This window comes from Vitis riparia, chromosome 7 (genome assembly GCF_004353265.1).
Source record: "Vitis riparia cultivar Riparia Gloire de Montpellier isolate 1030 chromosome 7, EGFV_Vit.rip_1.0, whole genome shotgun sequence".
Classification (NCBI taxonomy): Eukaryota; Viridiplantae; Streptophyta; class Magnoliopsida; order Vitales; family Vitaceae; genus Vitis; species Vitis riparia.
The window spans coordinates 28,503,259-28,525,594 of NC_048437.1; the positions used below are offsets into that span (position 1 = coordinate 28,503,259).

The 22,336-nt window shown below is 35.0% G+C and overlaps 4 protein-coding genes across 6 annotated transcripts; 2 read left to right on the plus strand and 2 right to left on the minus strand.

Annotated features, from left to right (window-relative positions):
* Positions 1-1,217: 1,217 nt before the first annotated feature.
* On the plus strand, positions 1,218-3,167 carry LOC117918664 (protein RESISTANCE TO PHYTOPHTHORA 1, chloroplastic). Of its 2 annotated transcripts, none has more exons than XM_034835475.1 (4): positions 1,218-1,511; positions 1,922-2,132; positions 2,469-2,638; positions 2,733-3,167. In XM_034835475.1, the coding sequence occupies exons 1-4, from the start codon at positions 1,272-1,274 to the stop codon at positions 2,814-2,816; spliced, it is 705 nt and encodes a 234-aa protein (XP_034691366.1). In that variant the 5' UTR covers positions 1,218-1,271; the 3' UTR covers positions 2,817-3,167. The 2 variants fall into 2 exon arrangements, with proteins under 2 accessions (XP_034691366.1, XP_034691367.1); XM_034835476.1 differs by having other exon boundaries at positions 1,219-1,511; positions 2,729-3,167.
* A 127-nt stretch (positions 3,168-3,294) lies between these two features.
* LOC117918663 (transcription termination factor MTERF4, chloroplastic) lies at positions 3,295-6,534 on the minus strand. 2 transcript variants are annotated; one of them, XM_034835473.1, is made up of 3 exons: positions 6,449-6,534; positions 4,307-6,008; positions 3,295-3,579 (listed from the first exon to the last, which is right to left on the minus strand). In XM_034835473.1, the coding sequence occupies exon 2, from the start codon at positions 5,984-5,986 to the stop codon at positions 4,394-4,396; it is 1,593 nt and encodes a 530-aa protein (XP_034691364.1). In that variant the 5' UTR covers positions 5,987-6,008; positions 6,449-6,534; the 3' UTR covers positions 3,295-3,579; positions 4,307-4,393. The 2 variants fall into 2 exon arrangements, with proteins under 2 accessions (XP_034691364.1, XP_034691365.1); XM_034835474.1 differs by having other exon boundaries at positions 3,295-3,582.
* Positions 6,535-6,734: 200 nt separating this feature from the next.
* On the plus strand, positions 6,735-12,704 carry LOC117918733 (auxin-binding protein T85). The gene is made up of 5 exons (XM_034835592.1): positions 6,735-6,919; positions 7,956-8,062; positions 9,230-9,433; positions 10,348-10,415; positions 12,125-12,704. The coding sequence occupies exons 1-5, from the start codon at positions 6,757-6,759 to the stop codon at positions 12,228-12,230; spliced, it is 648 nt and encodes a 215-aa protein (XP_034691483.1). The 5' UTR covers positions 6,735-6,756; the 3' UTR covers positions 12,231-12,704.
* A 2,478-nt stretch (positions 12,705-15,182) lies between these two features.
* LOC117918732 (exosome complex component RRP4 homolog) lies at positions 15,183-20,461 on the minus strand. Its single transcript, XM_034835591.1, has 7 exons — positions 20,286-20,461; positions 19,776-19,877; positions 19,652-19,697; positions 18,094-18,183; positions 16,451-16,516; positions 16,082-16,150; positions 15,183-15,858 (listed from the first exon to the last, which is right to left on the minus strand). Exons 1-7 carry the CDS (start codon positions 20,438-20,440, stop codon positions 15,394-15,396), a joined length of 993 nt encoding a protein of 330 aa, XP_034691482.1. The 5' UTR covers positions 20,441-20,461; the 3' UTR covers positions 15,183-15,393.
* Between the last annotated feature and the right edge of the window lie 1,875 nt (positions 20,462-22,336).

A 22,336-nucleotide genomic window follows, 5' to 3' on the forward strand; every position in this document is an offset into this window, starting at 1 on the left:
AACACAAATCCAAAGTCACGTTTTGGAAACTTGAAGTGGACTATAGATGCAAACAATTTTCAAAATTATTTAAAATTTTGATTTGATTTGAGAAATTTTAATCATTATTTTGTCTATTTTTAGAAAATTTTCAAAAGAATGAAGAATTGTGCTTTTTCTCAAACTTTTAGGTGGAAATATATTTTTTTATTTAATTAAAAAGTCTAAATGTCAAATTATTTTAAATTTTTATATAAATTTTTTACTTCACAACGAAAAATCAATGCACACTTTTTTATGAATAAAATAATAAAAAAATAAGGGTTTGTTCGAGAACATTTTAAAACATTTTTATAATATTTTTAATAATCAAATTTCATTTGGGAATTCAAAATATTTTCAACCTAGTAGGAAATTTTTTAGAATATGAAAATGATTTTAAAAATAGTTTCAAACATGTTCTAATATTTTAAGATTTATGAAATTTGTAAATACTTAAAAGCTTTGTGCATATTGACAAATTTGAAAATATTTATAACTTCATATATTTTTGACAATTTGATTTTAATTCGAGATGAGTGATCCCTATCTCAACCTCATATTTGATTATTCACACTTCTTCCGATCCTCCTCACAAAAATAGTTTTAAATGGCCTTACTTATTCCCATTTAGTATAATTTAATTTTTTTTCAAAACTTTTTATTTTTCAAAATTTTAATTATATATTAAAATAAATATAATTTATAAATATTACATTTTTAGAATTTATTTTTATGAAAAAAGTAATTTTTAAAATTTTATGTGTAGAAAAAGGAAAAATAAAAACTGAAATCAAATTACTTGTTTCTGTTTAATCATAATTATAATTGAGTATGAGGTAGCGATATGAAACAAAACAACATCCGAACTTGTACTAGTTTAACATGAATTGATATATATATATATATATATATATATATATATATATATATATATATAATCCATCTTATTTATTATAAACTTGTTTTATTAGAGACGGGATGAAGTGGGTAATCGAAAAAATCGTCTTTTTGTGATTCATATTGAGTATGAATTGACAATGATCTTGAATGATTAACAAAATTTTATCTTAGGTGATCTGGCTCAATAACATAATCAATTCCAATTAACGAGTTTGGTTCCAGAACGACGTCGTTTTTGTCCAAGGCACATCCATGCCAGCCTGCACCCACACATCCCTTATCTCCTCTCCAACCTCTGTTACCCTCCTCCTCATTCCTAATGAAACTCCACTGTAAACAGTCTTAACAATATGAACACCATAATCCCAACTTCTTTCTGCCACTGCCCAATTTCAAAGCTGGGCACCACCTTCTCCACTCCCAGATACACTCAGTTTCGCACCAAAACCATCAGAATCCAAGCAAATTCTAATGAAGTTGACACACAGACAGTAGAGGAACGCACAGAGGAAGAGTCACAAAACAATGGAGCTTCCAACATCTCCACCCCGTCTTCCACTGCTCCTGCCCTTGACAAAGACCTCAAAAAGGTGGGTTTCTTCTTGTTTCTCCATTGGGTCAACTGAGAACTGCCACTTAGAATCAGTTTTTTCACTTCATGTTTGGTATGGTTATTGGGTTTCTTGAATAATGAAAATTTAAATTTTGGTATTATGTGCTTTTCCAATTGATATGGACCACAAAAAGGGTGGGTTCCTGCTTGTTCTTTACTGGGTCATCCTGAAATTACATTTTCATGTTGATATGAGCATGCCCAGTTGTATAATTCTAGGGTTTTAAAATTTGGGAGAGGCTTCTTCTGGGTCTCAACTCTCTCTGAGTACTTTCATGCTTCTTCTTTCATCCCTTCCATAGCTATGATTCTAAAAATTTGTTTTAGGAAGATTTTTAATATTATTGAACTCGCTTGATGTTCTATTCAATTCTCTTTCTGCAACAGGTTGTTCAGAAGACTGCTGCAACCTTTGCACCAAGGGCTTCCACTGCTACCAAAAACCCTGCCGTTCCTGGAACTGTACTATACACTGTTTTTGAGGTTCAAGGCTATTTATCGATGCTGTTGGGTGGAGCTCTCTCTTTCAATTTTCTATTCCCATCCAATGAACCAGACATATGGAGGTTAATGGGAATGTGGTCTATTTGGATGTTCAGTAAGTCATACTTAATTCATTGATTTCAACCTTCAATTTTACTAAAAATTCAGGCATTTGTGGCATATATGAATTCTCTTGCTTCATGAGAAACTATGAGACATGTTGCAGACATGGTTTCTCTGTAAAACTGATTCGTCCAAGTTCATTATCATGTTGGTGGTACTGGTGATGACTCCATTTTATATGGAAGATCAGTGTGTTAAATTTCCATGGCAATTAGAAATGAAGCATCTCTTTTATGAACTTCAGAAATTCCCTTGAAATTCACTAAACATTCTGTAAAATGCAGATTGGTGTTGGTATCAACTGGTTTTTGTTTTGTGCCTTTTGTAGCAATTCCTTCTCTTCGTGCCCGAGACTGCTCAAAGAATGAGAAAGAAGCTCTCAACTATCTCTTCCTCATCATTCCATTGCTCAACATTATAATCCCATTCTTCTGGAAATCATTTGCAGTTGTTTGGTCTGCGGATACCGTGGCCTTCGTTGGGATGTATGCATGGAAGGTGTGGTTTTTATCTCTTTAGCAATGTCTATTTGCTGTTCCCTTGCATAATTTCAACTCTGTGCATTAAAATAATGTTGTTTCTCTACAGTTAGGGTGGCTACAAAAGGAGGACTAGGCAGCAAACCAGTGTGGCCTTTCTTCTATTGGATCAGTTGGGTCACTGTTTTCAAATTTGATTCTCAAGTCCATACCTCCTGATGCATGTCAAGTCTCGACTTTCTTAAGCCTGTAAATGCAGTAAACTACTAAGAAATGACAGTAACATATGGAGAACAGGGCATGCAGCATTGGCCTTAGGGGATCGATGGATAAGCATATCTTCACATTTGGAGTGTAATGACAAAAGGGTATTCATTCATTCTCTTGTATTTTGGCAATTGGGCAACGACAGTTGTTTCATTTTATCAGATTGAGATGGGTGAAATTCACATCATTTCAAGCTCGGTTGGAGAATGTAATTTGATGATAAAAGACCTGAAGGATATACAATTTCTACATCAAAATGCCCCCCTGATATATTCATATAACTGGGCACAATCTTCTTTTTCCCTCTTTTCCCTGATTCAAGACATCAAGGCATTGTTTCATTATTTGCATTGAAAGCTTTGAATTCACTGGTATGCACAAATGACCAAGACAGTTCTACTTCTGCAATGAAAATGAAGGAAAAATTACTAGGACAGACCAAAAAGCTAATACAAAAATATAGTGATTTTTTACAACAGTTCTTGCATCTTCATTTGGACTACTCAATATAAAGTTCACAGGTGAAGGTAATTTTCAAACATTTGGAAACAGGCTTGATTAAGATAGCCTTGGTACTGATGGAACATTGTCTAGCTGTTTATACGGGGTGCTGGCATCTTCACCTCCATGCACATGACCCAAATCCCCACTGAGAGTAGTGCATATAACTTCAGTTCTCTTTTCATCTGGATTCTGCTGAAAGAAAAGGGGGAGAGCAAGAACACTGAACATGTTAATGCTGTCTGTGGCGATACACAAGGAAAAAGAATATTTTGACAGTATGAGAAGTTTTTATTTATGGATTAAAAGCAATACAGAGACACCCCCCTCTGCTTTTGAAAACCCAGACCAACATTCTCTAATCACTGATTCACTGGTATTAATAGGTTGATTTTACTTCTGAAACCTAAACTACATCCTTTGACCAGTAGTTTTAAGAGGTTGGTAAGGCTCCAACTTGACCTCAACTCTTTGGGTCTCTGTTGACATGGTGATCAATCGAACTCAGATCAGCTTGGCATACGAAAATGCAAAAAAGGAAAAAAACAAATACTAAACAAAACAAACAAAAAACATGGATGAGATATTCATTGAAAAGTATTGTGGGTTCGATGCATCCTACCTTTACAACAAAAACTTGTCACAAAAGCAGAACCCGAAGGATTCAACTCAACAACTCGGTGAGCTCAACATTTATAACAAACAGATTGTGTATTTCAATGTGCTACTTTGTGACATGCAGATAGTGAAATCAAGATAAAAATCAGTATTATACCATCTTTTTGTATCTAAAATCAACCTTAGCCTTTGCAAATCAAAATATTATTTCAATAAGTCATTCTCATTTAGGCGAACTAATCTGTTGTGTTCGAAATTTGAAAAAGAAAAGATTCAAGTTCTTCAAAATTGAAAAATTTACCTTTTAATTATTGCACCCACAATCTCTAGATGAAGATTCAATTTGACAAAGTCTATAGCAGACCATTAACTAAGTTGAATCATCCTTCTATGCATATTCATCATCACTATCCTCCTCGTAGTCAGAAGCAGACTCATCAGACTCATCGCTCCTTGGTTCCATCAATGTGTTCATGTCAAATGATGACACCATTTCCATCTCCTCCAACTCAATAGAGTCATAGTTCATCCGTTCCTCGAACTTCTCATCAGAGCAAATGAGAAGCCATGAAAGAGAACATTTCAACCCTTTCTTTGCAACCATCTGATGTCTCGGTCTTATGGTAGACTCCAGACCATAAGTGAAGAAAGCAGGGAAAGCAACCAAGTCATCTAGAGGCCTCTCCATCTCCTTCTGGAAGAAATCAAAGCTAAATTTCATGATGTCAAGGTTCAAAGCAAGCAATTGGGGGCATCCTACAACCATCTTTCTCACTTGTTGCAAGGAGAATCCACAATCCTTGAGGAAATCCACATGCTTCAACATAGGTGTTTTACCAAGGCTAACAACCTGTGGCATCTTTTCAACAACCATTGGGAAATCCTCAGGACCCAAATCAAGAGCTGAATTGAGAAGGCTCCGTTGACTAAGAAGCTTTGGCTCCAGGTCAATTCCTATGATCTCAGGATATTGTGCTATCATGGAAGCAAGTGATGTTTTTCTCACATCAAATTCTAGAAGGGATTTGACATTAGCTTTCACCCTTTCCTCCAATCCAAATCCAAGGATGTGAGGCCGCTTCTCTATTAATCTAGCCACAGCTAATCTTGGAATCCCCAAACTTTCAAGATACTCCACAAAAGGTTTGATCACACGACCTACTCTCATACCCAATATCTCTGGGTATCTAGTTAAAACCCCTCCAATTTCTCTTCTTGCCACCCCAATTCCAACCAAATAAGCCACAGATGTGCTCATAGTTCCCTCAAGTTTGAATCCCAATACTTCTGGATACTTCTCAAGAACCCGAGGAATATCATTTGGCTTGATATCCATCCCTTGCAGGTTCTTTACCACAGGTGCAAGGTCTACCACAACACTGGCATGGAGGACTTGTGGATATCTTCGCAAGAACTCAGTGAAAGTGGATTTCCTAACACCCAATTTGCCGAGATAATCAAGCACGGGAATCATGTTTTTCTTCACACTACAGCCAAGAACAAGAGGGTAGTTGTTAATGTCTTCAATTGTAAGCCCTAATTTATGAAGGAAATCTACCCGCTCCTTCATGACCTCAACTGTTACAGGAAGCTCCAGTCCATCAAGCTCATCAGGAACAATACCAATCCCCTTCAAGAACTCATAAACCCGGGCACGATTTTCTATTCGTTGATTCTTCATCTGTAATAAACTAGGGCGGCTATATAAGGATGAGGAACCTCCTTGCCTCTGTTCCAAATGGGTGGCGTCCACCTTGGATAAAGGTGAATTGGTAGAACTAGACACAAATGTTTTATCTGCAACAGAGTACTGTAATCTCGTAACGTGTCCAATTCTCTTCTCACGGTTACTCGAGAACCCAAGACTCGATGCAAAAATTAACTGGGGTCTACAAGGTAACTCTGGATGTACAAGCAAAAGACTCGGTTTTGTAATGCAGCCATAACTTCTTATCTTCATGTTCATAATGGTCTGTATCATGAGCCCCAAAATTGACACTGTTCTGTTTAGAAAACAAAATATACAAGAAACACTGCTTAGACAATGGAAAGTAATGGAACCCAATAGCAGCATAAATCTGCATAAACCAATAAATTGTAGAAAAAATTGTAGGACAACACCAAGAATGTAATAACAATAATATTAAAAATTAATATCTCTTGAAAATGGGGAAAAAATGTGGGTTTTTGATTTGTAACCACCGCAAATGATTTGAAGAAGCACAAAAGAAATCCACAATAAAACAACCCCATCTCGTTGCCGAGAAAAATGAGGAAAAACAAAGTAAAAGGAGTGAAAATTTTCAAATTCTACGTCTTATTCTGTTTACCCAGAACATGAAAAATAAGAACCCCCATTAAAAATTTTCAAACTTTTTACTTTCTTTGCTTCTTCCTACATTTTCCCAGACACCAAACAGAGAAGAAGGAGAAGAATACTAACCCGTTTGTGGGTTTCGCCGGAGGTGAATCGGACTGTAGAACCGGAGATGAAGGTCGGGCTTCAGCCTTCAGCCTTCAGCCTTCAGCCTTCAGCAAAGGGTAAGGTTTGAAGAAGCCAACATCCCTTCCCCCTTGTTTTAGGATTTTTTGCAAATTGGCCCACAATGTTTCTGTATTTGCTTAGATGCCTTCTGATATTTTGAGGATATATATTTTTTTAATAAATAAAATCTGATATTTAAAAAATAATTTTAATAAAATATTACTTATCGGAAAGGTTGAGTAACAGAAAAACAGCAGAGGGTCGAGATGCTTCCACTTTCCCTACTAACGACTGGGTTGAGAAACCAGAGAAAAGGAGAAGAAAATAATCAAAATATAGCCGAGAAAATGGCCGGGATTTCTATTATTTTCTTTATACTTTCCATCTTGTTATCTGCTACTGCTGAAGCTTCTCAATGCCCAGCCATTGGTACGTTCTCCCTTTCGGTTCGACGCTAATATCTCTAATTATTTGTTAATTTTGTTTTCTGGGTATTCATTTTTCTTGGATTGCAGTGGTGGGTTGATGTGATATCAGGGTAGGCGGGTTTTCATGTCCATGAAACCGGAACAATGTGAAATGGAGAAACTTCTTTTATTTATATTTATGTTTCTCGGAAACTAAAGGGAGCATAATGATTTATGGGGACGATTCATTGGAAAATTTGTGATCCGCAGTGGAAGTTGAGTAATGTTTTTGGTCAGTTATAGAAGAATTATTCTATCTGATTTATGATCGATGCCTCCGATTACTGAAAAGTGCTGAAGCTTTTGATTCCAATTTTTTTTAGTTCTTGAAATTTTGGAATGAGATCATTTCTTGGAGCTCTGGGAAAATTTGAAGGTTTCAATCTTTCCGTCCAATCTCCATCAAACTTCATCATAATTTTCAGTTTTCTCTGTGGATTTTAGGTGAATGGCTGAAATGTAAAACCGAAGACGCAAGCTTTTCTAATTTTTTTTGGTATTTGGTCAAAATTTCTGAAAACTTGCTGAAGATTTTTTCCTGCTGAAATCCGATTCAGGTGCTTTTTATCTGGATTTGGCCTAATTTACACAATTAAATGCAAATTTTAAAGCACTTATTTCTCTGTGACTAAACTGACCTATCTGTTACATGAACATGTTTTTGTGTATAAAACTAGTAGAATTCACTGTGCTGTAGTTTGTGGGTTTTGGTTACATGTCTTTTCGATTTATGTACTGACTTAATTTTCTTTCCAAAGTTAATTTCTGGGTATGACGTATATCTTCTGCATTTGGATGTATTTAATTTCTCCAAGGTTTTAGCATGTTGTGATTTTGTAAGAAGGTATAATAGGGGGAAGTTACATTATAAGCTTGATGAAGGCAGCTTCTCATCGTGTTTACCATTTTACCTTGCCATTCCTTTCAGTTGCCCTATCTGCTGATGTTTATTAACTCTCTTATAGCTAAAGAAAGTAATGTTTTTGTTTGCCATGCAGGACTCCCTCTGGTAAGGAAGATTAATGAGCTTCCACAGGATAATTATGGACGGGAAGGTTTGTCCCACATCACTGTTGCAGGTTCACTTATGCATGGGATGAAAGAGGTATGCAATAATCAAGTCCTATGAGATTGTTTTCTTATTGTAACAATCTCATAGGTCTTCCCGGTTCATTTTTTTTTTTCATTTTAGATGAAAATATATTAGATGAAAATATATTAGATGCTTAATAAGACTATTCTATCAGTAATCTACTATATGCCAATAATTGTTTTATATTTTCCGCTTCCTTTTATTCTTTTTTTTTGTCTTTTGGAGTTGGGGTTGTGGGGACAGGAGAAAGAGGGGGGGTGGGACAGCTGGCATATGATAGGAGTGATATTGGCAATTTTCTTGTTACAGACACCAAGATTGTTTAATCAACTATAGAGGATTGATTTCCATCTCCTCAATAAACTGAAACAAGTTGTCATGGTAATTGAGATTTTCTTTCTATAACTGACTTGTATTGATAGGAATTCTGAAAATTAGGTTCAAATAAAGCATTCTCATATTTATCCATCTGCTCTAAACCTCCTTATTGGCTGGCCTTGAAGCAACTTTAGTGGCAAGCAACACAACCAGCAGTCATGGGAGCTGTTGTTGGTGGCGAGGTGGCCGGTGGTGAGGGTAGGCGCAGGTATGGTAAGAAAGAGAGAGAGAAAGAAAGATAAGAAAAGGGACAAGAGAAGAAGAAGAAGAAAGAGAGAAGAAGAGAAAGGGGAAAAAGGGGGAGGTGCGGCTGATGATGGGAAGAGATGGATTTTAGGGTTTGTTTTTGAATGGGTGGTGGAGATGAAGTGTGAAAATGGAGGGTCGAGACGGACTCTCTAAAAATGGGTATAAATGAGCCTAAATATTGAGCTCTCTAAAAATACATTTATATTTATCTTTATCATTTAATTTGTTATATTAAATATAAAAATGAAATATTATTAAATTATATATATATATATATATATATATATATATATATATAATTTATTCTAAATATTTTAAAATTTAATAATATATGAATTATATATTTACCACGTTATTGGTTTGATTGTGGTTCTGACCAGTGAATCGTGAATTGGTAACTTTTTTCGGTTCAATGACTGGTCCGATTCTTAAAACATTAGTGGCAAACATTCATTGAAGGACTAATACATGTTAAATATCAATGTTCTTTAAAGCACTTGGTAATGCATTTTATTATTCTAATTAAGTACTCGTCTCAAACTTTCTTGATAGGTTGAGGTGTGGCTTCAAACATTTTCCCCAGGATCACACACGCCAATCCATAGGCATTCATGTGAAGAAGTTTTTGTTGTCCTAAAGGGGAGCGGCACACTCTATCTTGCCTCAAGTTCACATGAGAAGCATCCAGGAAAACCCCAAGAGTATCCCATCGTTTCAAATAGCACATTTCAGATCCCTGTTAATGATGTTCACCAGGTAAATTATTGTATGCCTCGTGTTTTTGTACAAGTTATGAATTTTGAGAAATTGGAAGTATTCCTTCACTGTGATAACTGTGAACAGCATCAGTAAAGCTCCTAGACACCATCTTCACCAAGCGAATGATACCCTATATTTGCCTCTTTGTGAGAGAGAGCCCTCCGATGAAAGTGTCAGTTACTTTATTGCCACTGAAAGAGTGAACTTCATAATCTGAATGCTACATAAAGGATTTCTGTTAGTGATCCATATTTTCGAAATCTTGAAGGTTTTTATAAAATTGTAAGGGTCTTTTATGCTGCTGTCAATAGGTGGCATCCTTCCCAATACCGTTGAGACTGAATTTACATGCATTAACAGATGGTTATCATCAAATATTTAACTTGTATCTAATCCTCTTCTGCTATTTTGTGCTAAAATGATCAAATCTCATCATATATAGTTACTTTTTTTCTTATTAAAAGAATCCCACATAAAACATTTGTTCTTTGTACCAAACCTGTCACTCATGTGCGAATGTCATTTCTATTGCTGACCAGATGCTAAGCCCCATCTACAAGTGTGAAGGTTCTCTAGAGTGGTTTTGAGATTGTATGCCTGCCATAGGCTGCATCAGCATTTCAATTTTTTTAAAGTTTGTCATATTCGGCACCTTGCTTCCATGTTGGAGACCATACCTGTGTTATTCTAGATACCATGAGTTTCCAAGTATATGACTTGATCTTAATGAGTACCCCTAAGTCCTAATACACCTGGCTAGGAAATTGGTCAACTAGCTGTTTGCCAATCTTAGATTCATAACCGAGAATATGTTTGAATTGTTGCCAGTTGTCTTTCTGTTTGATGGCTATTCACAAGTTCCATCTGGTTATCCTGTGTTATTTCTTGATTTTTTGCCCCCCTCCTTATAGGTCTGGAATACAAATGAAAATGAAGATTTGCAGATGCTAGTCATAATATCTCACCCGCCAGTGAAAGTGTAAGTAACCTTTCTTTGTTCATCATCTTGCTCATTCTAGATTTACCACCCGCATGGTTATTCTTCCTGTCTTCATTTATACACTATTTTCTATTTTGTGCAGAAGTTTGTACAAATTCCATGCATGTATTATTTGTAAACATGGTTAGGTTCTGAGTCCTTAGAGTCTTTGGGGGAAAAATGTTTTGTATCTACCATGAAATCTTTTATGACGCTCAATTTCCATGGATCTGGTCTCTTGGTGATGGAGCTGGCTTGGAAATTAAATTTTCCTTTACTTCTTTTCAATTACCATAAGAAGTATTTTAGAAATGATTACTCTTAAACGGAGCAAGTGTTTCCCCTCTCTAAACATATAATACCTATCTGCCAAGAAATACGTGCGGTAATTTTACTCTGCCAAGAAATGCGTGCTGTAATTTGCTCTTTACCTTTGCATCTCCAATTTCCACTTATGGCAATTTCTCTAGAGAAGCTTCATTACTTCCCAACTTTATGGATTAGTTGCACTATATGGTAGTTTCTCTTGGGAAGCTTCAAAGTTCTTTCCATACTTATTCCAGTTACTCCCATGAAGCAAATTTTGCCTTTAAACCTCTAGGTTTTATAAACCAAACAGCTAATTCTGAAAAGGGATCCCAATTAACAATTTAGAGCTTAGCTATCTGATCTATTCTGCTTTTTGGTTGGGATTGGTTTTTGTTTCTATATCCTTCCTCTTTTGGCCTGTGTGTGTGTGTGTGTGTGGTTTTGGGGCCATGGGTGGGGTAGGTGGGTTTGGTTTGTAATTGTTGGTATTGGTTTGTTTGTGTTTTTTTTTTTTTTTTTGGTTTCTCTTTTTCTTTTTCCTTCTCTTTTTGAATTTGGGACCTTTTTTCTCTTTGCTTTCTTTTTGCTTCTCTTTTTTGAATTTGGGACTTTGGGAAATAAGGCTGTCTATCTACACAGAGTCTAATAATGGTAAAAAAGGCTACGAAGGTTTTTGGGTACAATTTGTCAAATACCTCAGTATTTTGACTGGAAAAAACGACCAGAACTTTATATTTTTCATATTTAATCCTAAAATTTTGCCTCACATCCTGAATATATTAGAGCACAGATTATTATCTGTGCTTGTGGTTAACAATATAGGCAGGTTTCACATTGAATTGAATGAGAGCTGTGAGACTAATGTTTGAACTTGGCTACTCCTCAATCAATTTGAGCGAGAAACAATCAATAATAATCTGTGCTTGTGGTTAACAATATAGGCAGGTTTCGCATTGAATTGAATGAGAGCTGTGAGACTAATGTTTGAACTTGGCTACTCCTTGATCAATTTGAGTGAGAAACAATCAATAAATACATCATATCAAAAGAACTTGTTGGGTAATTTCCAAATAAGGCAAGTTAGGTGCCCTCCACATGAATGTCTTTTAAATGCTATGGATGAGAAAACTTACTTCACTCTGAGGCCAAAAATAAAAATAACAAAATGTGTAAAATACTGTTGCAGTTTCTTTGCCAAATCTACTTGACTGCCTAAATATAATAACAATATCCATACAGGGCAGTAGTGCAACTTTCACTATCTTGTTTGTTATGTGATTTTTCAAGTGTTGCCCATATGGGGTGTCTCCTTTGAAACTCCATGTGGTAAGCAGTCTTTCTTCTTTCATTGCCTTATCGTGGTTACTGACTGAAAGTTGCAATCTGCCTTTGCTTTTCAGATTCATATACGAGGATTGGCACATGCCTCACACTGCAGCAAAATTGAAGTTTCCATATTATTGGGATGAGCAATGCCTTCAAACACCCCCAAAAGATGAGCTTTAGTTTTCAATCCACAGCCTTTGCATTTTGCTGTTATTGGGATGAGTAATGCCTTCAACACCCCCAAAAGATGAGCTTTAGTTTTCAATCCACAGCATTATCATTTTGCTGTTATTGGGATGAGCAATGCCTTCAAACACCCCCAAAAGATGAGCTTTAGTTTTCAATCCACAGCCTTTGCATTTTGCTGTTATCCATCTGAGCCTTTCATTCATTGACTGAAAAATCCAATGGTACCATTTTCTATGAAAAGACAAAGGAGAAAGAAGAGTTTTACTTGGATTTTGAGAATAGGTTTAGAGATTAAAGTTCAAAGGAAGTTGTAGATTCTTTATGGCCGGCTGATTTGGTATAGGATAACGATATAAAACTAAAAACTTGATCATCTCATGTTTATTGTTCATACACATGGTTTGTTTTATCCAATTAAGATTTAGAATATGTTATTTTGCAAATACATGTGGAAGTTGTGAATGAGTTGGTGGATTTGATTTGATTTTCTAGTTTGCTGCAAGCTTGTATATCAAGCCTCAAAAAGCCCCCTTTCCATTGCAAATCGCCAAATCCACTTGCTAATAAGAGCCTTGTTGAGCAAAGCAAGACGCCCCTTTATCTTATTTGAGCAAACAGTAGGCCACTTCACTAAATGAGGCTTTTTCTCAAAATTCCCTTCACCCCAAAGGAAATCCCTTTGAATCTGTTCCAACCTCAACCTCACTTTCCTCAATATATGAAATAACTATATGAAGTAGATAGACAAGCTAGATAAAATGCTCCAAATTAGTATGAGCCTCCCCTCTTTGGAAATACCGTCTTTTCCACATTGCCAATCTTTTGTGAAATCTCTTTTTCACCCCATCCCAAATTGTCAAAGAATTGGAAGGGACACCAAGAGGAAGACCCAAATAAGTGCTCGGAAGATCTCCCATCTCATACCCTAATACAAAAGCCAAATCTTCCAAGTTTTCCACCATCCCAACTAGAATGAGATTGCTCTTGCTTAGATTTATTTTATAAGTAACCAACTTAAATAAGTCTTTGAGCTTGGGTGACCTTACAAAAACCAAAGCCTCATCGGCAAACAACAAATGAGAAACCTCTAATCTCTCACCATCTTTGTCATTCACCTTGAAGCCAGACAAATAACCACCCTCCCTAGTCCTCCTAGGGAGGCAACTGAGTGCTTCCATGGCTAGGACAAACAAATATGACGATAGTGGGTCCCCCCTACCTCAAACCCCTAGAGATTTGAAAAAAAAAATTGGAAGGAGTGCCATTCACCAAAATCAAGAAGCTTGTTGTCGATATGCACCATCTGATTCAATTGATCCACTTCTGCCTAAACCCCATTTTATCCAAAACTGAAAGCAAGAACTCCCAATTTACATGACCACAAACCTTTTCGATATCAAGCTTACACTACACCCTGCAATTGTTGCTTCTTAACATAGAGTCAATGGCTTCATTGGCCATAAGCATGACATCTAGGATTTGCCTTACCTCCACAAAGGCATTCTGGCTAGGAAGTTTTTAGATGGAGCCTCTATGTCTATTTTAGAATTTGTGGATTGGTTGAATACTTTTTTATGGAAGCAAGGTGCTTTTTGTTACTCTTTCCTACTCATTGCTGTTTTGGCACCTTTGTATACTTGTGTACTTTGGTGTGTCTTTTTTCAATTAGGCACTGCTAATAGTATGCTTATTTAACTATATATATATACTGCAGCCCAGTTCCATTATACCATGTTCTCATATGGACTACTTCTATAAAGGTGCCACAGCATGGTTATAAGGAGGATCACTAGGGTGGTATTTTTCTTTTTGTTCTGTTTCTAGAGGAGCATATCACTTTTGATAGAAATTTGCTTGGACAATGATGAAATAAGGTTGAAATGATACAGATTTTCAAATCTGACTCTTTCAACTGTAGGATTGCGGTTATGTGTTTGTTTGTTTTGTTTGGTGTGATGATAAGAGTGATTTATCTTCATAGTCCCCAGTCCCTACTGTCTTCATTGAAAGTTCATAACAAAACGATCTTCTTTTCCTTTACATGATTGATTGCATATCTATCATTTGGAATTGTCTTTGAAAATACAGTGGCGTACCATATAACAGAAGAACAGAAAAAATTTGGCCTTGGTGGAAGATTCTCAAGGAAAGCCTTCCAATGGCAGCATTCAAACACTTCACTGTCATTGGAAGAGTCAAAACTCCACAAGATCAGATTGCTAGTTTCTTCATAAAAAAATTGTTGTGTCCAAACCATGTTCTCAACTCTTGAAAGTTTTTATTCCTGTAAAGAACTTGGCAGGGTATCAATATCCCTGCCAAAAGGTAGCATAATTACACTTGCAGACATCTTCTGGACTGAAAAAACATGGATTACAAGGCGGATACCATTAAATATTAATCTGTATCTAGTCACCAATGTGCTAAAATAATAAGATTTTCACCATTTATATATATATATAGTTTCTTGCTTGTGAAAGATTATTCAGCATAACATCTTTCCCATAGTGAACTTATGAAACTCCTACATGGTAATGACATCTGCATGGTTGGACCATGTAACAAGCCTCAATTTACTGTTGCAGAGGCTCCCCAAACATAGTTTTGAAACCCTAAACCAGTCTTAGGCTGCATCAACACTTTAGTTTTATTTTTTTGAAGCTTTTCTGGAGTGTACTTCTACTAGTTTTCCCTTGCCTAGAAGGTTATGCAAATTCCCATGGACCAACATGATCGTATTTTGGGGCCTCCTACCTCACACAATGTCCAAGATCTTTTATGGGACAAAAAGTTTTTGTGAATGCAGGTTCATGGATCTGAAGAGCCCTGTGATTTGTGAATGAGTAGGTGGGTTTGGTTTTGTTTTCTAGTTTTACAGCAAGCTTTTCTACCAAACCCTAAGGACTCTAATTTTTTCCTATGAAATTAAGAAGGATATGTTAATCACCATGAAGTAGCCATCTTTTTAAACAATGAATCTGCATCTCTTTGTAACAGTTACAACTCTTAAATAAGGGCGGTTTTACTTAAAGGTACATGATGATTCTTTCCGATCTGTTATCAAATCATTCTAATTTTCATAAATATGTAAATAAAAATAAAAAGGAAGAAACAAAACTCCTCTGATCACTAGTTCGGTATCCATAGACCAGGATCATCCCTTCTTTTTGGTAAACATGCTTTTCCGTGTAGCCTCACCTTCTGCAACTAGAACATAGAACTCTGATCCAAGCATCTCATGTATATCAAGATTCAGAGAGCTGCTCAGGTTGACCGTCTCCTTGATCACTTCAACAGTAACACTGAAGCCTAAATTAGCCAAGACCCGAACAGCATTTGCAATTCTGCATATGTTCTGCCTTGTTTCCAGGGAGGTGTAAGTTCGTTCTTGTTCTTCAAGACTCATGAAGGTACTACTACTGGACTTGGTGTTCAGTTGTTCAGCTTTGTCTGTTTGATCCTCTATCAGTGTACCTTTGGCTTCAACGTGTTCCCCAACCCAGATGAATCCATTACAGCCGAGTATCAAATCAACTCCAAACTCTTCCAGATAATGAAGATGCTGTTTTCGTCTTTTCACTAAGTAAGGAGAGATTGTGAGAACTTGACCCCTCTCAAGCTGTCATACACATTATTATCATTAATAGAACTAACATATGAAAAATAAAAATGGGATTCATAATGTATGGAGGTGACAAATGATACTAATCAAAGTGATAGTGATATTTGACACCATTCCAATCAATGTTAGGTTGTGAAAATTTGCAATAAATTTGGGCTGCATGATGTTTTTGCAAATGTAAGAGCACATAGACCAACTAAATAAATATATACTGACTAACCTTTCCATACTTCTGACTCCTTGCTTGAAGATGTAAGCTGCCATCATGCTGGAAACCGCGAACTTCAGCCTGAAAATAAGTCATTAAAGAAAAACATTTTCATACTTCCAGATTGAAATTCAACAAAATAAGTTTGTTGACAAGGGTAGGAAACATCTTGAGTTTTTGTGCATGATATCCATTATGATTTTGCAAGACAATAAAGGAAATAGAATTTTTTGCCCTTTTTTTTTAGATCTATCCAGTGTTAACTACCATGCTAGATGTTGAGAATGCTACAGCTCACAAAGAAGTGGATCAATGTGATTAACACTGATTCGGATGAATCCAGTACAGCTTTTGAGGAATGTAAAATTTTATTGAACTTACACACACAATGTCGTTCTCTTCAAAAATGCTGCGCATATTAAGTTCATCGACTGCAGTTCGTCGCCTCTAGCAATTAGAAACAAGGAAATGCAAATTAATCCAAGAAAGAAACAGAGCAATTGATCATGTACTTCAACAAACATTAAGAGTTAAAACAAATATTTCATGCTTCACGTTGCATCCAAACAGAGATAATTTTAGGATCATGAGGATAAATTGAGATGCTACCAACCCACACTGAGTCAACCAGCAAGTTGTTACCAAAGGGTTGGATAATCCCGGTTTTGCAAAACAAGGTTAATGATATTAATGTGTTCATTGTTCAAATGTGCCAGATTCAAGGTCACAAATATTTTATAAGCACAAGTCAAGCATGCTCACATCTCCAAGAAACTAGTTAAGGCTCAATTCAAGAAGGAGATGACATAATGAAGATGACATGAAGTAAGACGACTGCAAAGATTCAAGTGAAGACCTAGTTAGGGTATAGTTTCAGCTCCTTTTGTGTGCTAGCTACTTAGCTTAGCAAAGGAGCAGCTAATGAGAATGACAAAAACCTTACCAAATGATATATGACCACATTGAACCTTGTTTTTTTTATGGAAAATAACCTTTTTCTTTAAAGGCTAAAAGACCAAACCAAGATGACTTCAAATTTCTACTTGAAGTCCAGTTTAAATCTTAAGAGGCGGCTTCATAGATTAAGAGGCTTTAGGACATCAAGAGTTCCCAAAATGGAGCCTAGAGAGTAGCAAATGCACTGTTACAGGCCCTCATCACAAGTGGTTGACCTATAGGTTGATCTAATGCTCTATGATGTGCCTAAAATTGAAAATCATGCAAAATCATGTGGTCAACCTGATAAATTGTTTTGTCAACCTAATAAGTTGTTCTCTCCAATAGCTACCTGTGGCACACATTTAATGCTCTAATGGATGGTCAAGTGATCAAGCTATAAGTCAACCTGTTCTAGGAAATTTGTGTCTAACAACTAGTTTGACTCCTAAAGGTGTGTTTATGATGCCTTAGACACGTTTATTGCTTACCAAACACCTGCATGTCAATTATACTCTATTAAATACCCTCCTTAAAGTCATTTAGAGTCTTTGTTGTATCTTAATTCACTGTACTCTTATGAGGCTATGTGAGGTAGGAGTATAACACCTAAAAGCTTGTAAAGGTCCATTGGAACATAAGTAATCCAAGTGTAAAAGAAGGATAAGAAAAGTCTTGGCTAAGAAGATCCTTGATTTAGTGAATCATCTCAAAGCTTGTGGATGAGCTAAGAGGTCATGAACATAGCCAGGTTATATATATATAGTAAAAATGTGCAATTCCTCCCCCTCCCCCCACCCCACCAAAGAACCGTTTCCTGAAGAAATGGTTTTATTTCGTTTAAAATTTTGGACATAGATATGTACCATATTCTCTATCATATGCAACAAGGAGGATACCCAGTGCAAAACCATTTACGTTCTTTATTTGGACAACTTAAAACTTTTAGTGGGACTCCCTTTCCCGTATTTGACAGCTGGCTTGAGAGCCAAATATCCAGAAGAATTGAAGTTTGCATATTCTATGACAGAAAGCCATCACTATTGATTCTTTTCAAAAGGATTTGGAAACAAAAAGAGATTCAATACCTGGATACCATCAGGCAAGTTCATGGAAGAAAGCATCAAAACTGCATCTTGGCTAAAATTTATATCCAATCTCCAACGCTTAGGAGCAATCTGTACATAAATGAACAAAACAATTTAACTGGTATTGGCAGCAGGATAGCAAATTGACCAATAACAAAGTACAAAAAACATCAGTTTTCCCAGAACAAATCCACTAAAATGCTGACTTTTTGAGCCCATTATGGAAGATACTGTGGGCATATAAATGTGGCAATACTAGTGATTTCTGAAAAACTTTCAAACTTGCAAAACTGTAAAATTAATTGCAACCATTACATGTTAACAAGTAAAATCAATGAGTATAACAGAAAAAGAATGCTCATAGCATTTAGAGAACTTCACTCAGGAAAATCAAGACCAGCGTTGATAAATTGATAAAAATAAATAAAAATGAAATTAAAAAAGACACCAGCAAGGTATAGTGGGATCCTAAAAACCTGATATCAGAATGTGACAGAGGTTATTATGCCAAATGAAGATGAAATTAAGAAAGTCTTTGGTGAGAAATAGAATCGAGGCACTTGTTACCATAGTTTTCAACTCACAAATCATCGCAGTGTCATTATATTCATCCATTAATAATCAAGTACTGTAAGGTTGTTAACATATTAAAAAATAAATAGGAAATAAATATGTATATATATATATACGAAATACATGTTAATTGCAAAAATAAAGGGCAAACCAGTATACAAAAATTTTTACAAAGTAAATGGAAAAGAGGTAACATAAGCATTAATCAATACAATAAATTTATATAACTACTGAAAACTAAAACTTTGATGAAATTATCTTAATAAAATATGATATTCATATAGAACAAATCCCACAAAATAGATTTCGAATTTTAATTTTTTAAGTTCCAAGTTCTAACTCATTTGCCAATAAATGTTGTCACACAAGAGGTTTCAAGTTTCTATCATTTCCCAATCAATTTATTAAAAAAGAAAATATGAGGACAAACAAGCGTGAGAATATGTGCCTAAGGAAAATTCACATTTCTATCTTCAGTATTCATCATCTTGAAGATCAACAAGCGAATCATCTAAGTAAAACATATTTCACCAGAATACCATCATCCCAAATATTTGTCGGAACAATAACTTACACCCAAAACTTTAGTTTTCATGCATGCCTTGAATAATGAGTTCATGATGTTTCGACATAGAATCATTTTCTCCCTTTCCTTCCTTTGGTAATTTACTTTTAAGCTTAAGTTATTATTCGGATAACGATATAATAATCTTTTTAAGGGCAAATAATTAAAATGCAGTATTTCCTACAAACTAACACAAATAATCAAACACGCTCATTTAATACATATCATGTAACACATACATATTGTATATGTATTATAAGTATATGAGAAACACTTCTTTTTACATGAAAAATATCTTGTCAAATCCAAGATAACCAAAAGCTTCTAACTTCAATACAAAGTGATGTGTTCTTATGAATCTTATCTAAGTATATTGACTGGAATGATCCATGGATAAATGTTAGGAATTTTTGGATTTACCTCTGTAACACGTCCCACTATGATATCTCCAGTCTCTGGCTTGTATCTGACAATCAGTTCAAAAACCAATTAACCACCATTAATCAATTGGTTTAAACATTGAGATTAGGGGCATTAGAAGTACCTTGCCCGCAAAGTCCGGATATAGACCAGCTTATTCACACGTTCAACCACTCCACACAGTGTCGCAACCACTTCACCATCGAGCTCTAAGGTGCCGTGTCCCCTTCAACCAACCCATCAAAGTTACTGAGACGGAATTATTAATTAAGACCAAGAAAAGGTAGATTATAGCACTTCACAGCACAAGATTTCTGTTTGTTTCAATGGAAAAATAGATCCCATAAGAAATTCCCAGACTCTTTTTTTTCCCTTTAGGCTGCGAGATACACTTAAAATTTTCTAAAAACAACCCCAACATTGTACAAAGCTAGAAAGAAATTCGATTACTCTGTTTGCTTGTTGGGAAAAATAAAAAAATAAAAAAACAAAGAAAATTAAAGTAATCGGAATAGTTTTTTCAAAAGTGAAAGCCTAGAAAATAAAAATTAAAAGCTTCAAAAACTAAATTTCCCTTATTTTCCCACAATATTCTCCGAAATCAAACGGAGGGAATTAGGGTTCGGAAACGTACTTGAGAACGCCGTCTTCGTAGTTGACGGGGATGGTGTCGGCAACGGCGACGGAGGCATTGGAATTGGCTTTAGAAGACAAAGACTCAAGCTGTTCCAGCGCTCTCTGTAGCCTCAGCTTCTGAGTTTGATTCAGAGAAAGCTGAAACCCTCTCATCTCTCTCTTCTGCAAAAACAAAAATGGTGGTGAGACGACAGAGCCCTCTAAACCCTAAACCCTAACCCAAACCCAAGTCCAAATCGTTGGGCCTAGAAGCGGTTTGGGTTTTGGATCAAATTAAATAAATAAAAATAATAAAAATAAAGGTAAAAATATATTCCCTAAAAAATTTATGGATTTTCTCCTCTCTTTTTTTTTTTTCCATATCATTCAAATATAAAAAATTATTTTATCAGCATTTTTTTTTCAAAAAAAATTCTTAATATTTATACATTCAAATCAATTATAAAGTAAAAATTGTAACAAAAAATCTTATACATAAAAAATAATTCATAGTAAATAAAAATAATCTACTACCTAATTTATTTTATGATATTTTTTTTAATCATAGTTTTCAGTCTTTAATTAATCCTTTAATAAAATATTAATTCTTATAAATAAATTAAAGAAAATTTTGAAATTATATTTTTATTATATAAAAAAAAGAGGACTTTATTTTAAAATAAATATAATTTTAAGATAAATCAATTATTAATTTAATTTTATAAATAATCAATTTTCAAGACAAAGTTCAAAGTTCAAAGTTCAAATTTCTTTAGTTTTAATATTTTATACAAGTCAATTTTAAATTGGAATTTTGACTTATTTACGTAAGTTGCAAAATAAAATTTGACTTAAATTACAATAAATAAATAAATAAATAATAAAATAAAATTTTGATTTACACATTCTTAATTGATGAAATGATTTTCTGACCTTTTTTAACCCTAATATAAAGAACTAATTTACGAGCTAAAAAGTTTGATTCAATTCACACGATCTCAAAAAATTAATTTTAAAAAGTAATTTTCTGATTTTACTGACATTATTATAAAGAATGATTCAATTTGCATAATCTTACAAAATTAATTTTCAAAAAGAAAATGATTTTATGATTTTATTATTGTTGATAATAAAACGATTTTTCACATTCTATTAATGTAAATAGGTAGACGATAAATATCCAAACTACATCATCTCATTTAGACAAACTGAAACATGTATAATGGTCCTAGGCCCACGATCAAATTAGAAGTCCAAAGGCCCAAACCATATTAACAATCCAACGCAAAAATTCATAACTCAAGCCCAAATCCATCAAACCCAAATCATATAGGCTCGTATAAAATTCTACTAAAAGCCCAAAAGCATACCTAAAATGAATGATCTGATATTGGACAGAGCAAATGCACTTAATCTCATTTGCAATGGCACCATTAAGCTCCAAAAAATTGAATGACGTATAAGTCAAAGGTAAATTTTAGGGGTCTATGTATATATATACTCTAAACCTAATTAAACAAGGAAGATATTCATAGTATTAATAGAATTGGGATGCCTTCTAAAACTGAATTGAGTCATTGCAAGTCAGGGAGATATGCCTGTACAGCTTCAACTAATGTAAAGCTGTGGATTTTTTTTTTTTTCCCTTTTAATGACACAGGAATTTTCCATGTCCGAGTCCTTCCAATGCTCCATGAAGACCCAAGCCTCAGGGTACGGATCATGTCTGCCATAACCAGCACTGGGTAATCCAAGGCAATTAACCTATGATAGGATTCGAACCTAGAAGTAGGTCACATGTAAAGCTGAGGATTTTTCAGGAAGATGAGAATAATCTAATGACTAAATGCAATGGTTTTGGATTAAAGAGAGGGCAATCAGTGGGAGATGTCAACCATCCTAGAAATCAAAAGAATACCAGCAACCAAGGTTCAACCCTACTAAAAATCATAATATAGTCCAGGAGAGAATACACATAATTACTTTTATAAATGGCTCTAATCAAATCCTCAACATTTCAAACTAAGTTATAATACCTGATAGAAGTGTCTAGAAATCACCTTCTGGGTT